The following is a 14,901-nucleotide window of genomic DNA, read 5'->3' as shown; positions in this document are numbered from 1 at the left end:
CGCCTTTGAGTAACCATAACTCTCCTACAGTATATGTGTGTGTGTGACTACAACGTTTTTTTTTGTCATACCAAGTTTTTTTTTTTTTTTTTAATATAATTTAATTTTAGTTTTGAGTTGACCCGGTTTCAAGTCGTAATCAGACCAGGGCGGGTCTAAGGTTATTGATACAAAATCCTTGCCCAAGCCTGCATGGTGGTAGTGGAGTCTGGGTTTACCGTCAGTCTAGTCTAGATATATTTATTTACTTTGTTCAAATAAAAATTAAAATAATACTAAAATATATAAGGTTTCTCATATGCGCTTCACCATTCATATATAAATAAGGAAGAACCGTAACATTTTCTTTTTTAATTTTGACCCCTTTTCATTTAATTCTTTCCTCCTACTTTGATTGTTTTATATTTTAATCCTTTTGGACTTCATTCCAATAGATAAAGTAAAAAAGCTGTCATTAAAAGACAAAAATAAAAACGAGAGGACCACAATGTAAGCGTGAAGAGAATTCGTGCATGATCTTTAGGGTCCAAATATTTATTTTGTTTATTTTTCTATCCCCTATTAAAAAGAAAAGAAAGAAAGTCGTTTGAAAATTAAAAAAAAAAAAAAAAAAAAAAGTTATCATCATTAGTGTTGGCATTAACATCAATAGTTCAATAATCCTTTCCTCTGGTTAAATTTATCTTCTGAGTGTTTTACTCCTAATTTGCGCTCACTATATAACTATTGTGCTTTACTAATATTCTTTTTATAAAAAAAATAATTATTAAATAAATACTTTAAGTTCATGAACATTTAATGGTGAATTGTTCAAGCCTTAGAAACTACATTGATTGGTCGAGGCCATTAATTGTAGCCACAAAATGATAATTAAGGCATAAAATGATAATTAACCAAATGTGTTGCTACCATTTATGAGACCAGAAATTAAGCTTTAAAATGATAATTAAGGCATAAAAAATGTACGAGTTGTTGTTGGTAATTCAGTTACACCATTATAGCCTTCATCTGCACGTCCTAACAAGTGCACATAATACGTGGAAAAGCAGCACCAAACCCTAATCTGCCAAAGACATTTTCCTCTTCACATAAAGTGTCGGATCAATCTCTCAATCAGCACATCAACCATTATTTCAGCTAGAACAACCACATTTCATTTCATCTAGGTTTTTGAAAAAACACCAAATTCCCATGTCCCTTGTGAGAAATCCAATTTTTCACTCTTTCACTGCCCTCTTTTTCAAAAGTTAAGAGAAGAAAACGATAATAATAATAATAATTACTATCTCTCTTTTCTCTTCTTGTTTCTATGTCTAGATAGACGAAGAAAGTAGAGGCTATAAATAGGGCAGAAGAGTCTTGCAGTCATAATAAGCACTCCCACTTTTTTCAGAAATCTAAACATTTTTCCGAAAGCTGAAGTGGCCGGAGATTAAACCTGCAGGTCTGTGCTCCTTTGTTCTACAAATATGCAAATGTTCTTATAAATGCATGGTTTCGTGCATAAATAAGCAAAGATTTCATCATAGATTTTTCTGCCAGTGAAAAAACTCAAAACAGAATCTTCTTCTTTACCTTACATATGAACATCTCTCTCTCTCTCTCCCGTTTCAGTGTTTTCTCTTCTTCTCTTTGCTTCAGTACCCATTCCCTAGATTTGCTTCATTTAACGTTATTCCCATTTGTTTCTCTTTTGTACTAAAAAACCATTGAAGAAGCATACGGTTAAGAATGAGAGGGAAGATTGAAGAGAAGGGTTTCTTTCTTTATTTTTTCCATGTTTTTTTGAAGCTTTCTATCTTCAGTTCAACTTCTAGATCAGCTGGTCTTAAGTGATGAGCTTAAGGTTTTATTTTTTGAGGCAATTAATTAATGCCATTTTCGCTCCAGCCACATATCCAGTCATCATCAACATGGCTGGATAAATACTTGAGAGGAGAAACAGAAGTGATATGAAATGGGATAGGAAAATAATTAGTAATTAAATCTTGTTTAACGCATGCTAGATTCTGCTCTGATTTCCATCAGATGATAGGGTATGCATCCACTTTTCTTGTAGCCCTTCTTCATATTTCTTATTGTGGTTTAAGTCTCTCTGAACCTAGATCTTTTGAGCTAAACCTCTTGCTCGAGATCTCCCGGCCCCGCCTCTATTTCCTCCCCTTTCTTAGTCATTCTTCACAGATCTTCATTAAACATCTTATGCTTCTATAATATATATATATATCACCTCATAGCTTCTTCTTGAAATCAAGTTTCGTTCTTTGTTTTTTTGGGAGATTCTTGTTAGCCTAGCTAACTACATATTTCTTAGTGGTTTACATTTTTCTGCACCTAGATCTTTTGAGCTAAAATTAACGCATTGATCAAACTCTCCCCCGTTCCCTTTTCTTAATCATTTTTACACATCCTTCTGATGTTTCTTTCTTTAATTTGTAGTTCTTCTTTGCATTTTTACTGAACATTTTTCCTCGCCCCACCTTCTTAAAATCAAGTTTCTTTCTTTGTTTTTGGGGGACAATGTTGTAGTGTGAACTCGTTGATTTAATTCGTCCAAAAAAAAATTATTTGACTATATTTAGCATAGGAAAAATGCAAGTGAAATTCTTGGAAACAGCTTTGCACTTCCTTAAACTGGAATAAGTTTTTATTTCAGACTGTTGCAATTGCCTAGCTATTCCATGCTTTTTTTGGTAGACATGAAATGTAAAAGTCAGATAAGCTAGCTATTAGGTCAAGAAAATTGCTTGATAAGAGCATATATAATATAGAAGCTTCTTTGGGTTGTGAAAGAATTGATCTTTTGTGTAGACATGGGAAGAGGAAAGATTGAGATCAAGAGGATCGAGAACACTACGAATCGTCAGGTTACTTTCTGCAAGAGAAGAAATGGGCTGTTGAAGAAAGCCTATGAATTATCTGTCCTTTGTGATGCTGAAGTCTCCCTCATCGTCTTCTCCAGCCGTGGCCGTCTCTATGAGTACGCCAACAACAAGTAACTTTACCTTCCCTAAATCTTCATACCATAGGGCTTGCTCTCTCTCTTTTTTTTTTGATCCTGAGATTTTCTTTTTTCACAAATCATTAGGTCTTGTTTCTTTTGTTATAATATACGTACATTTACTTCTTTTATAGAAAAAGAAGAGACAATGAAGGGTGAAATATTAGGAGGGTAGATCCTAAATCATGCAAACTGTCCTTGAGTTTTGGCTTTTCAAGGAGTTTTTTGTCACATCAGAACATTTGACTAATTAGATCTTAGTTGGCTGGAACTGATATGCTCTTTTCTTCTTTGTGCTGATATTATCTCGAGTTTACAGAAAGTTTAGCAGAGGAATGGGAGCATAAAGCCATGTTTTTTTATAATTCTAATAAGAGGAATGAGAGTATAATTAAAGCCATACCTTTTATATATTATATCAAATAAGAATTTACCATATAAAATATCTAAAAATAAGTGATTACTTCATGATGATTTATGTCCATATTCATATATATACGGTAGACCTCCAAGAGATATTATCTCAGCTAATATGGATTCAGCCACATAGTATATTTTATCGTTTAGAAAACATATATTGAGGAAAGAGGAGAATCACATGCTATATAAGCAACTAAGGCCGTCGTTACTTAGATGTAGAATAGTGGCATCATCACTTTCTTTCTACTCCATTTTGGTGGTTTATCTGCAATATCTAAGCGCATGCTTTCGTTTCATGATTTTTTCCGCCTCAAGTTCCTTCAAATTTATCAAATGGGATCTAGTGATGATAAACATTTTGGCTGTTTGTAAACTGTAATCATGATTTTCATATGAAAGATGCTTCCCAAATTTAGGTTTGCCCTCTGCTATTTTACTCTTTATAATGACCATTATGTTCTAAGGATGATAGTGATTTGCATATATAGATGCATTATAGAGGCTTTCCATCTTGGAAATTATGCAAATGTAAGTATGCTAGTTGATTGAGTCCATGGCAGGTATTCTCTTTTATTAGTCATCTGCCATATTTAAATGATCAATAAGTGTCTTAAGGTTTCAAAGTTTAATTAGGGCTTCCATGAGCAATTAGTATAGTTATATTACTGAGAATTATAAATTGACTAGATGCTAAGTAATTTATAAGATTAATTTAACAGCAAAAACTATGTTTAGTACTTCATTTAAAACATTTGCTACCTTGTTGAAGAAAAGTTAACAGCAAATTTATCAACAACGACACATAATACAGTACAATAATAATAATAAAGCATAGTATCAGCTACATGCATGATGAGGCTCACCGGGGATGAAAAGAAAGCAACACGTTCTTTCTAATCTCTTAACAGAAGTACTCTTCTTCCCATGGATCTAGACCTGGGATTGTAAAGCAAGCCCTCGCTATTGTCTTGATTCTCTTTTCTCCTTTTGGTGCTGCAATATTAGAGGTTCCATAATGTATAGCAGTACAGACACAGAACTTTGAATGATTAAGCCTGATCCTTTCCCGTTCCATTGCTAGTATGGGTTCTCAGTTTTTCATTACCTTCTGTTTCCACTTTGAGCTTTCACTGACAGCATGCAGCTTAGACTTTTATCTTTTGACAGGACTAAAGGTTTTATAACAAGTCAGTGAGGACAAACAAAAATGAAAGCTCAAAGTGAAGACTAACCTAGACATATTTTAAAAGTTTCTTTAATGATCCATTCTATCTTTCTTCGCTTAGATTCAATTATGGGGGTTGAATATGCTCTACAACCAAATAAAAAGAACCATGGACGAAGTAGAAAGGAGAGCACTTTTAGGTCCTTGTGAAAAGGCACGTGGGGAGATACATTTGCCATTGTCTTTCCTACAAAGAAACCTGAACTGAATTTGATCAGTCCCATGATAACCTTTTTGTCAATCTCTTTTAGTGTCTTCATTGATCACTCCTCTAAAGTCTTAATACTTAAATCAAAAAACAAGTCGTGGTGTAATTGATTACAGTCTATGGGCTCTCAAGCTGCTTAAAACCCTCCCTCCAATGACCACGAGAGAAATCATTCTTCATCTAAACTCTTCTTTCACTTGCTACAGAACTATATATCAAAAATAAATTCTTACTTTCAACTCACAACTGGACATGTAACTAAGAAAAAGATGCCAACTAATGCAGTACTGGTTTGGTGTCCAGTTTACGTACAGCTAACTCCTTTCTCTTCCTTCGGTGGTGTAATTGATTACAGTCTTTACTTTTCACAGCACAGTATTTAAGCAAATCTCTGATCGTTTTCCTCTCCCACTGATTGCAGATCCCATCTCTTTTGGTCTTCCTGTTTCTATTTTCAGCTTTGAAACTTTCCACATCTTTTGCTTGTTTCCCATGTTTTACTTTCGGTATTCTCCTTGCTTGTCTTCTGTTTTTCCTTTCTTATGTTTGGGTGTAATAAATAAAGCAGAAGAGTAAAAACACTGCTTCTGCTAGGGTTTCTTCATCTTAGTGATAGAAAGTAAGAAGTCAAGGCAAGGTTTTGCAATAGTTAACTGGCACGTCAGGTGCAAGAAACTACAGTAATGGAATAATATTGTTTCTCTGTGCATATGAACTGAGCTGTCTTGGAAAGTTGACTATAACATTAGCTGATGTTTCACTGCTGTGTGATCTTTTTCTATATCTTCTCCACGTAGAATGATGTACTAGGTTTGGGTCGGTTGACTAGGAAATCCTGTAAAGAAACCTTTCCATGCACTGCTTTTCATTATTATTTTTCATGTGATTTGATTTTCAATTTTAAATTAACAATAGGCCAAGCTGTGTATTTCATGCACGTGAATTAACGTGGTGAAAACAAATCAATATGTTCATATGATGATCAGTTTGAAACCCTAATGATGCTTCGAAGAATTTGAAACAGTGATGATGTAAAAGCTAACCATGCATCTCAGGCCTGTTCTTTTGTGGTTTGAACTTAGAAACTTCTTCGTTTTTGGTAGCAGTATAAGATCAACTATAGATAGGTACAAGAAGGTCAGTTCAGATAGTTCAAACACTGCCTCTATCACAGAAATCAATGCCCAGGTATGCGTTTTGTTCCTCCTCTATTCTAATCTTTATCAATTTTTCCAAGTCCTTGAATTTTTGCTCAATTTATTTCCTGACTTACTTTTCCTGTATTAAATGGATGAAATATAGTATTATCAACAAGAATCAGCAAAGCTGCGTCAACAAATTCAGTTGCTGCAGAATTCTAACAGGTACAATCTGCACGGTACAAATTTACATTATTAATTGATTCAGTTTTTGTAATAAAAAATTAAACTTTTTAAGGTCTTAACCAATAAAACAGACAACTATCGATCAAACTAGGGGACAATTGTTTATTCTTGACGCTTTCTTAACAAATTAATGGAGATATTTATGCTATATATATTATGAAATACGAGAGATTTAGTTAGTGGAGTACCAAAAACACTCAGAAGAGTCAGTAAAGTGCTAACAAAACCAAACCAATTAATAATCAAAATCAAGCATAAAAGACCCTGAATAAAAAAAAAAAATTATCCAAATAGTCCACAATATAATTCTTCTTTCTATGAACATGTTCAAAACATACAAAAAGAAGACTATTGCATGCTTTGAAAATATCATTGAATTTAGTTTGCAAGCGCCAAGGCCGAATAACATTTTCTCTTTTAATCCAAGTAATGGCATTGTAAGAATTTAATTCAATAACCCATTGATTTATAGAAGCATAGCAACAATGAATACTTGAAAATATAGCTTTTTAAATAGCCAAGAACTCAGCTTCATTAAATTTCATATTAGTTGTTGAACAAGAAAAAATACAAAGGAATTTTCCTCCATGATCTTTGAGAACACCACTGATTCCTTAATATCTTGATTTATTATTTGAAGACGCGTCAACATTCCACTTCAACATACCTATAGGAGGAGAAAGTCAAGAAGAATCACTTCTCATATTTGTCCTATTAATTCATATAAAAAAATCATTTGATGAACGAAGTAAATTTGAATTGATATAGCAGAAACTCCCATCACTATATTTTGCTTAAATAGAAACTCGATAAAAAAAAGAGAATAATAAACATCAACCCTATCTATTTATTTATTAAAAATCAGATTATTGCAGTCATTGATTCTAAATAGACCAAATTACACAAAAAAATACAGACACCACACCTTTTTTTTCATAGGTTCTCATACCATATCATTCCATAATAATAAAAGGTCATAAAAAGATCAAGGTAAGATCAATTGTTGTCTCAACTAATTTATCACCTGAGACCACGATTTCCAAATCATTTCACCGTAAAGTAGAAAGTATGAGTTGCAGTTTCAATTTTTTTTACAAGAAAAAAACAATTTAAATCATTACCTTAAAACCTACCTCTTACCTTTTAGATACAAAAAATATTTTGTAAACCTATCTTTTGCAAGCACCAAAGTTTATCTTAAATGAATATGCACAATATTAACTGAACATGTGAATTATGATACAAAGTTTATAGCTTAAATGAATTTGTCAGACTATTCCCTTTCCATAATCCGTCCCATTTTAGGTGTAATGATATCCATGGCATTTAGAAAATGTACCAAATTCTGAATTTACCAAGATTTTGGAACCCATACACGGATTAAATGGTCCTTTCGTCATTTACTCGCTCTTCATCACAGTATGGTGCTGCTCATGCTTTCCCTTTTTTCTTGAAGGCACTTAATGGGAGAAGCCGTGAGTAATCTGTCGGTGAAGGAGCTAAAGCAGCTGGAGAATAGGCTCGAAAGAGGCATGACTAGAATCAGGTCAAAGAAGGTATGAACTTGTACAATTGGAAGCAAATATAGGGACAAAGTTCTTGTTTGTTGCTTAAAATTTTATGTCTTTCCTTTCCTTTTGACAAGCACATAATTAACACGTACATCAGTGCATCGGATTTCTACATATTTTCTGTATCACAGTTTTGTATATGTCCTCAATAGTTTTTGTGTTTTCTACTTGTCTATTGCAACAGCATGAATTGCTGCTAGCTGAAATTGAGTATATGCAGAAAAGGGTAATTCCTATCTTGCTCTCACTTTCATATTTTGGAAACTTTTTTTCTCTGATTCATGTTCATATTGATTTAAACACCTCTTTTTAGGAGATTGAGCTGGAAAATGAAAGTGCCTGTCTTCGAAACAAGGTATGGCAGAAAACTAAATTCTCTTATGTTTCAAATGTAGTTGAGGTTCTGTTGATTTTTGTTTATCCTTGACAAATATAGCAGCGTTTGACTCAAATGGCTAGCTTGTACTTTACTCTTAATAACTTCAGATAGCGGAAGTTGAGAGGTTTCAACAAGCCAACATGGTCACCGGAGAAGAGCTGAATGCAATCCAGGCATTAGCAGCCTCTCGCAATTTCTTTGCTCCTCATTTTCTTGAGGGTGGAACTGCATACCCGCACACTTACAACAAGAAGTTTCTCCATCTTGGGTAATCATCCTTTTCCATTTTATCTTGTCATTGTTTTGCATTCCATGTTATCTATTACTTTTCCATTTTTTTTCACTTGTATTTGAATCGAAAAACAGATTTACACGATCAAATGAGAACGTGTTTAACAAGCTGAAAAATCTTGCCTCCTTAAATGGGATGATTAAACGTTGAATGTTGACTTGATATTGTTTTCTGCATTATTCATGCAGGTAAGAAACTGGAGAACTGATGTATTTTGATACATATGTAATCCAGAAAATGAAGACACTACGATATTATCTGATAGTGTGTGCCTTAGTTAAGATCAGTCCTTGAACTGCTGGTCAATGTAAGCTTCTAGCTAGATCATAAGATATCAACATTATTAATTGGCACTGCTTTAATTTGTATGGATTTTTTGTATGAACTCTACTAAATCACTGTTGAAAGGCAGTGGCTATGCTAGTTCTAGTCTGAAGGATTTCTATCAGATAAATAAAGTTCATATATATACATCGTCTTACTTGCGAAAAGAAAAACATTTAAAAGGGCACCTATTATCATCATGCACGATAATAAATTTTGTTTTGAACTTTATTTATCTCTCATCAAGCTGAACCAGTTCTATTCGTTGCTTTTCCTTAAAGATTATAACCATTTCTTCGCGTAGCAGATTTATGCTGTATAAATAGATGGTTTGTTGCTCAATGAAATTAATCCTCTGCAGACTCGAAATTCATCATCTCGCTATCTTTAAACTCAGGATAATTTGATAAAAAACCAACATGCACAAACTAAAACTAATCCAAGAATACCACGTGGTCTGAGAAATGAGAGTATGTAGCATGCACCGAACATTAACTACAAACGAAGATAGGGCAAAAATGGACAGGGATGGAAAACTACCGATCGATATCCACCGGCTCACTGGAAAATGGGGTAATCGAGACTTGCCATGCGAGAGAGAGCCCTTACGTATCAGCTTAGGAAAACATGAATCCAAACCAATACCTCCTCGAAGAGAAATGGAGGGTCCTAAACCCGACCCGGCCCAACTCACTTCCATTGCCATTCAAAAGCACGAGTACAAGAAACTCCACAATGTTCCAAATTAGTTTGATTCGGGTGTTAATGATTAAATAACATTAAATAAAATATCAAATTCTAATTAAATTAAAAATAAAAAATTTTGAATGACAATAAAATTAAAGAAAAAAAATCATTGTTTGTTACATTTTCATTATATACATATTGAGATGGAAACATTGTGTATATGAAAGTGAACCATCGAATTTTCTTTCATTCAAGTTTTTTCTTTTTTGCTTTTTATTTAACAATTCTTAACCCCTTTTTATTTATATATAAAAAACAGAGAAACTCCACAGTATCCACGTCCCACATCCACTAAAGGTGCTTTAACCACCATGGCAAGTTTTCAATCTTCAACCATAGTAAAATTCTTAAAATGAGCAGGATATACATATATTATGTATGTATTACTATCAACTATATTATGTATGTATTACTTGGAACCGCATCATTTCAGGCATCATGTACCATTAGAAAGAAGCATTTGCAGCGAGAGCACTGCATGCATAAACCACAATATAAAAACCAAACACAATAGCATTCTCGTACGTTTTCAACCAACTGAACATGGTCTGTCGATTGTGTCAGAGAATGGCACAGCCTCCCTTCTTACGGAGCTCCTCCTGAGCCTTCTCTAGACTCTCTCTAAGCTTGCGAATTTCTTCGTTTGATTTCCTTTGCTCTGATTGTGCATTCTCTTCTGCGCGAAGTCGCGCGGCATGCTCTTCTGCCAACCGCCGCTCAAGATTACCGGTTGCCTCTTTAAGCTTCATCTCAACCTACAAGTCAACATAGAAATCAAAAAATAATTGATACACTTGTACCCAGCCATATTAGACAAGGCCACAAGCTAAATGGGAGAGGTTATAAGGGTAAAGATTCAATACTGTGCCTGGAAGGGGAATAGTGAGACAAAATCTATGTGATAAGGGGTTTCCTTCTTTTCAAAATGATTCTGCTTTCAAAATAGCTAATCTAAATTGTCGCCACTTAATTTTCACTGCAGCAAGATTTCATTATTTGTTCACAACTGCGTTATTCATTAAAATCATGAATATCTATACTGTCTCTAAATCTTGAGCTATGGTAAGTGCATTGTGAATTAAATCAATGGCAGCATGCAGTTACCCAGTAACAAGAGTTCATAAAATGTCAGATTGAATAAATCACACACAAGGGTGTACTTCCTCTTTTTTCTATGAAAAGCAGAAGGATTCAAGAAAATACTACAAACAAAATTATAACGTTTGTAATTATACAATGACAATCTGAGAATTTGACTAGCACCATTAAACATAGAATAAGGATTTCCTGAGGAATAAATGAATCTTGATTTTGCTGAGAGAGATCTTTTAAAAACATAGGAGGCACATGACCACTTTAAAGACTAACTAAATCTTCAGATCCTACGAACAAGAGCACATGGGAAGCCTGTGAAAACAAGGGAATCGAACAATACCATATCCGTTACTCGTTTCAGCTGTTCTTCATATTGTCTTTGCATCTGCTCCTTCAACTTTGATATTTCTCGTATAGAAATGTTCCCTTTCAAGGAATTAAACTCTTCTTGTTGATCACGGAAGTTCATTTCCCCTTTCTATCATATCAAGCAAGTTATCCTCCCAAAAATTTTACAATGAAGTGAAAAAACATAGCCAAAGTTTACAAAAAAAACTAACCTGTATTTCAGCAAATAATTCATCACTGTATGGATGCCCAGCATTCTGTTCTATGACCCTGTTTACAAGGGAGAGAAGCTCCTGCATCTGCTCAGCTCTCTTACATAAATCTTTAGTTTTGTTATCAAAAAGAGCTCGTCGATTCTCACACAACTTGAGAACTTCCTGCAAAAAAAATTTCAATAAATTGTCATGTATTTAAATAAACTACAAAATTTTGCATGAGTTATCCTGCATTTAATCACTACAGGTAAATATCCAGCCATTCACTCAAGTGCAGAAACATTCCATCTCTCACCTGAATAACAATCTTACTTTTGACATTGACAAAATCTGTTGGTAGTATCATCATTATTGTTGACAACAAAGAAAAAATTAACTTCAAAAGATGCTCATCTGACAGACAATTTTTCAGTAAACTAACTAAACTAGTTCACTCATTCAACCAAATGTCAGCTATTTCTTAAACTAGTTAATAACATTTTCAAGGTCTTAAAGCATGATCAGCACTGGCCAGCCAAGACTTTTTTGTATAAGGCTGCCCTGCAAATATTAAGCTTTGCATTTATACTTATTTTCAACTAATAATCATGTCAACAACATAACGTCACACCAGCCTGAGCATTTGGATCTGCACGATTTAGCAATAGCTCAAATCTAGTAAATCCGTCTTATCTCCAACTTCATAACAGTTTAAATTAAAACTCAATAGCACTAATAAGCAAGTCGATGATAAGGAATGCAATGGAAATAAGTAAGCTTGCATCTAATCTCATTTTCAACCATGTAATAGGCATAAGTAAGTTGCAATAAAAAATCTTATAACTCAGAAAGGTGGCACACCAACCAAGAGCATTGGGATCTATATGATTTAGCGAAAGTACAAATGTTATTTATTTTCAATCAATAACGAGTCAATTCTTGTAGCAACTTTACTGACACTTTTGGAAAACCAAATCAAAAGTATAGATTTAAGTAACAAAAGTAATAAATTTTTGCACAATATTTATTATAGTTCCCACTAACTAAAAGAAAGACACAGAATCATGACTAAATAACACAAGTGAAATTACAGAATGCAGAAAAACAAAAGAAGAGAAAAGTAAAAGAAAACTCTGGGAAGATATTCAATAAGAAGATAAACCATTTAGTAAAATGAATATATTCCTAGAACTTTTAATTAAAATTCAGAATCTAATAAATTTCCCAGCTTTATAAAGATAGCATCTTTAAATTTTAGTTTGTTGAAGGGCAGCTGTAATGCATAGTAATCTTTAAATTTTGCAAATTGAACAATAACTCTCTCTGGAGACCAACAAAGAGGGAGAATATGCAAACTTTCACCTCTAATCAACATGGAGTTGTATGCTACAAGCTATGTTCAAATCCAACATACTAAAGACACCATTAATCCTCCAGACAATAAAGAGCTTAAGATCTTGAGATACCGTACTTGCACAACTCAAACAATAAGCCAAAGTAACAAATGAAATCATACTAAGTTTCCAATTGATAAATGTAATAGGTGAAAAAATAACAACAAAAACAAAATGAGTAACCTTTAAAGGTTGTGGACACTCGCGGCCCAAATAATCTTCTAATGTCTCATCATTATCTTCAAGCTCATCTCCCCCAGTGAAGACTACAATCATGTAGTCAAGTATCTTACTTCCAAACAAAGTTTGTAAGCTGCGCAGGGCTGCTTCTTCTTCCTGTGAAAAGCGGGTCCTAACTGAGAAGACTACAAGGACTGCGTGGATCCCATCCTTTGCCATATTAATACATTTGACAATTTCTCTGCCAACAAATTCAGATCCAGCAGAAAAATCAAAGAGTCCTGTAATGGCTAATTTGTTAGTTCTTATGCACCATGAAGCCATAAACAAATTATGCGGTACATAACTAACAAACAGGATGAAGTCGAATGATTTGAAGTTTTTTGGAAAATGTTAAGATTAAATGTTAAGATTAATTAATCTTAACATTTTCCAGAAAACTTGGTCCTAGCAAAATAGTTTACTGTCCATACCAGGAGTATCAATGACATTGATAATTTGACCATCTCCCAGTACAGTACTCTGCAATTCACAAGTACTGGTAATACCAGATGAGCTAGCTCTTGACTTGAAGGCCTTTCTTCCAAGAATACTGTTACCAGTTGCACTTTTTCCATTGCCTGTGCGTCCAACTAAAACAACTGTACGAACCCCATTGGATGGTGAAGCAAGCTCCCAATCATCATCTATTGCACTTCCACCCATCATGCCAGATCAGATTACCTACAACATATAAATGTTTACACGGTCTGGTTGGGGAATTTCATGTTTTTTTTAAGTAACAACGCAACTAATCATACAAAGCTTATTCTTAAAACAAGCTTCTTATGTTCCATTACCAAGCAAAACTTACAGGACTATCTATATCCATAAAGTAATTATAATACAAAAGCTGCTCCACAATTACACAGAGACAAGAGCAGTGCTTAAATTAATCTGCAGTAGTAAAAATTTTCTTCGCTTTAGCATGCCACTAAGGCGATCAATCCAAACCCCAGGTGACATAAACAGTGCTTAAACCGTGGTTTGTTACACTTCAAATTCATAAGCTCTTCTGATAAATGAAACATTAATGGCCAAAAATACATAATCACAAAGAGAGTGAGATCTCCATCGATATAGCCCAGAAACCCAAAATAAACCAAAGAACCAAGTAAACCTGGTTAGGAAATTTCAAATCTCATTTGTGATTTCATAAAAAATAAAACCCAGATAATAAAAGATTCAAACAAGAAAAAGGTAAAGTCTTTTCCTTTTTTTCTTATACACTGTTACCTCTGCAACCAAACCAGACGAAGCGAACCCACAAGTCAAAGAACTCCAAAGGCAAACATAACAGTGCACCTGTAAGAAGAGATTTGAAAACTTTGATCGTCGTATAAGATAAAAGGTAAGGAGATTACTTCCTTAGTCAGTAAGAGAAAGGAAGAGATAAGAGAGAAGATAAAGAGTCTTTAATCTATTGAGCTGTGTATGTAGACAAATTACTAGTCTGTACTCTGTACTGTAGAAGACCAAAGACTACAGGGACAAGGCAAATTATTGTTATTTGTTAAGAGTATTTCTCTTTAGTCCCTGGATTTTGGACCTAATTATTTATTACTCCCTTTTATTTGTCTTATAATTTGATCCCTTTTCTTAAAACATTACTCAACGAGTGTCAAAAGAATTGAAGGTTCTCAAACATAAATGACTAGGAAAGCTAAAGTGAGGAAAGTGAATTCCGGGAAAGTATTTTCATGTTGGTAAACTTAGTGTTTGGTTATGTCACTGGAAAAGAACTTAGAGGAACAAATTTACAAATTAAAAAGTTGCATCCATAACACAACATGAAGACAAATTAAAGTAAACAACACTTTCCTGAAACCAGCCAGATTTCCTTGGAAAGTGGAAACAATTAAAGACCGGAAAGGTGTTTTCCGCTGACAAAGTATTAATGACAATTTGGAAAATGGTTTCCCGAACTAAAACAAGGATATAGTGCTCACATTTTTTCTAAACAAGGATAATGATTCTCATGAATATCTTTATGAATTTTAAGGGGTATAATTTAACTAGTCAGATTCTGAATTTGTTTTTTAAATGTCATTTATTCGAGTTTCACAAACCTCAGGGCCACTGGAAACTTACAAGATCAT

General features: G+C 33.8%; 2 protein-coding genes across 3 annotated transcripts; one reads left to right on the top strand and one right to left on the bottom strand.

Annotated features, from left to right (window-relative positions):
* Window positions 1-2,813: 2,813 nt before the first annotated feature.
* Window positions 2,814-9,609, top strand: LOC118035483 (agamous-like MADS-box protein AGL11). 2 transcript variants are annotated; one of them, XM_035041063.2, is made up of 7 exons: window positions 2,814-2,995; window positions 5,961-6,042; window positions 6,157-6,218; window positions 7,696-7,795; window positions 7,995-8,036; window positions 8,124-8,165; window positions 8,297-8,461. In XM_035041063.2, exons 1-7 carry the CDS (start codon window positions 2,814-2,816, stop codon window positions 8,459-8,461), a joined length of 675 nt encoding a protein of 224 aa, XP_034896954.1. The 2 variants fall into 2 exon arrangements, with proteins under 2 accessions (XP_034896954.1, XP_073260121.1); XM_073404020.1 differs by lacking the exon at window positions 2,814-2,995 and adding an exon at window positions 8,670-9,609 and having other exon boundaries at window positions 5,765-6,042; window positions 8,297-8,457.
* A 230-nt stretch (window positions 9,610-9,839) lies between these two features.
* Window positions 9,840-14,235, bottom strand: LOC118035485 (immune-associated nucleotide-binding protein 9). The gene is made up of 6 exons (XM_035041065.2): window positions 14,039-14,235; window positions 13,237-13,486; window positions 12,767-13,044; window positions 11,208-11,372; window positions 10,988-11,125; window positions 9,840-10,307 (listed from the first exon to the last, which is right to left on the bottom strand). Exons 2-6 carry the CDS (start codon window positions 13,469-13,471, stop codon window positions 10,113-10,115), a joined length of 1,011 nt encoding a protein of 336 aa, XP_034896956.1. The 5' UTR covers window positions 13,472-13,486; window positions 14,039-14,235; the 3' UTR covers window positions 9,840-10,112.
* Window positions 14,236-14,901: the final 666 nt, after the last annotated feature.

This window comes from Populus alba, chromosome 13 (genome assembly GCF_005239225.2).
Source record: "Populus alba chromosome 13, ASM523922v2, whole genome shotgun sequence".
NCBI classification, from domain to species: Eukaryota; Viridiplantae; Streptophyta; class Magnoliopsida; order Malpighiales; family Salicaceae; genus Populus; species Populus alba.
Note: the sequence above shows the minus strand (reverse complement) of the source record. Positions and strands in the feature narration are given on the sequence as shown.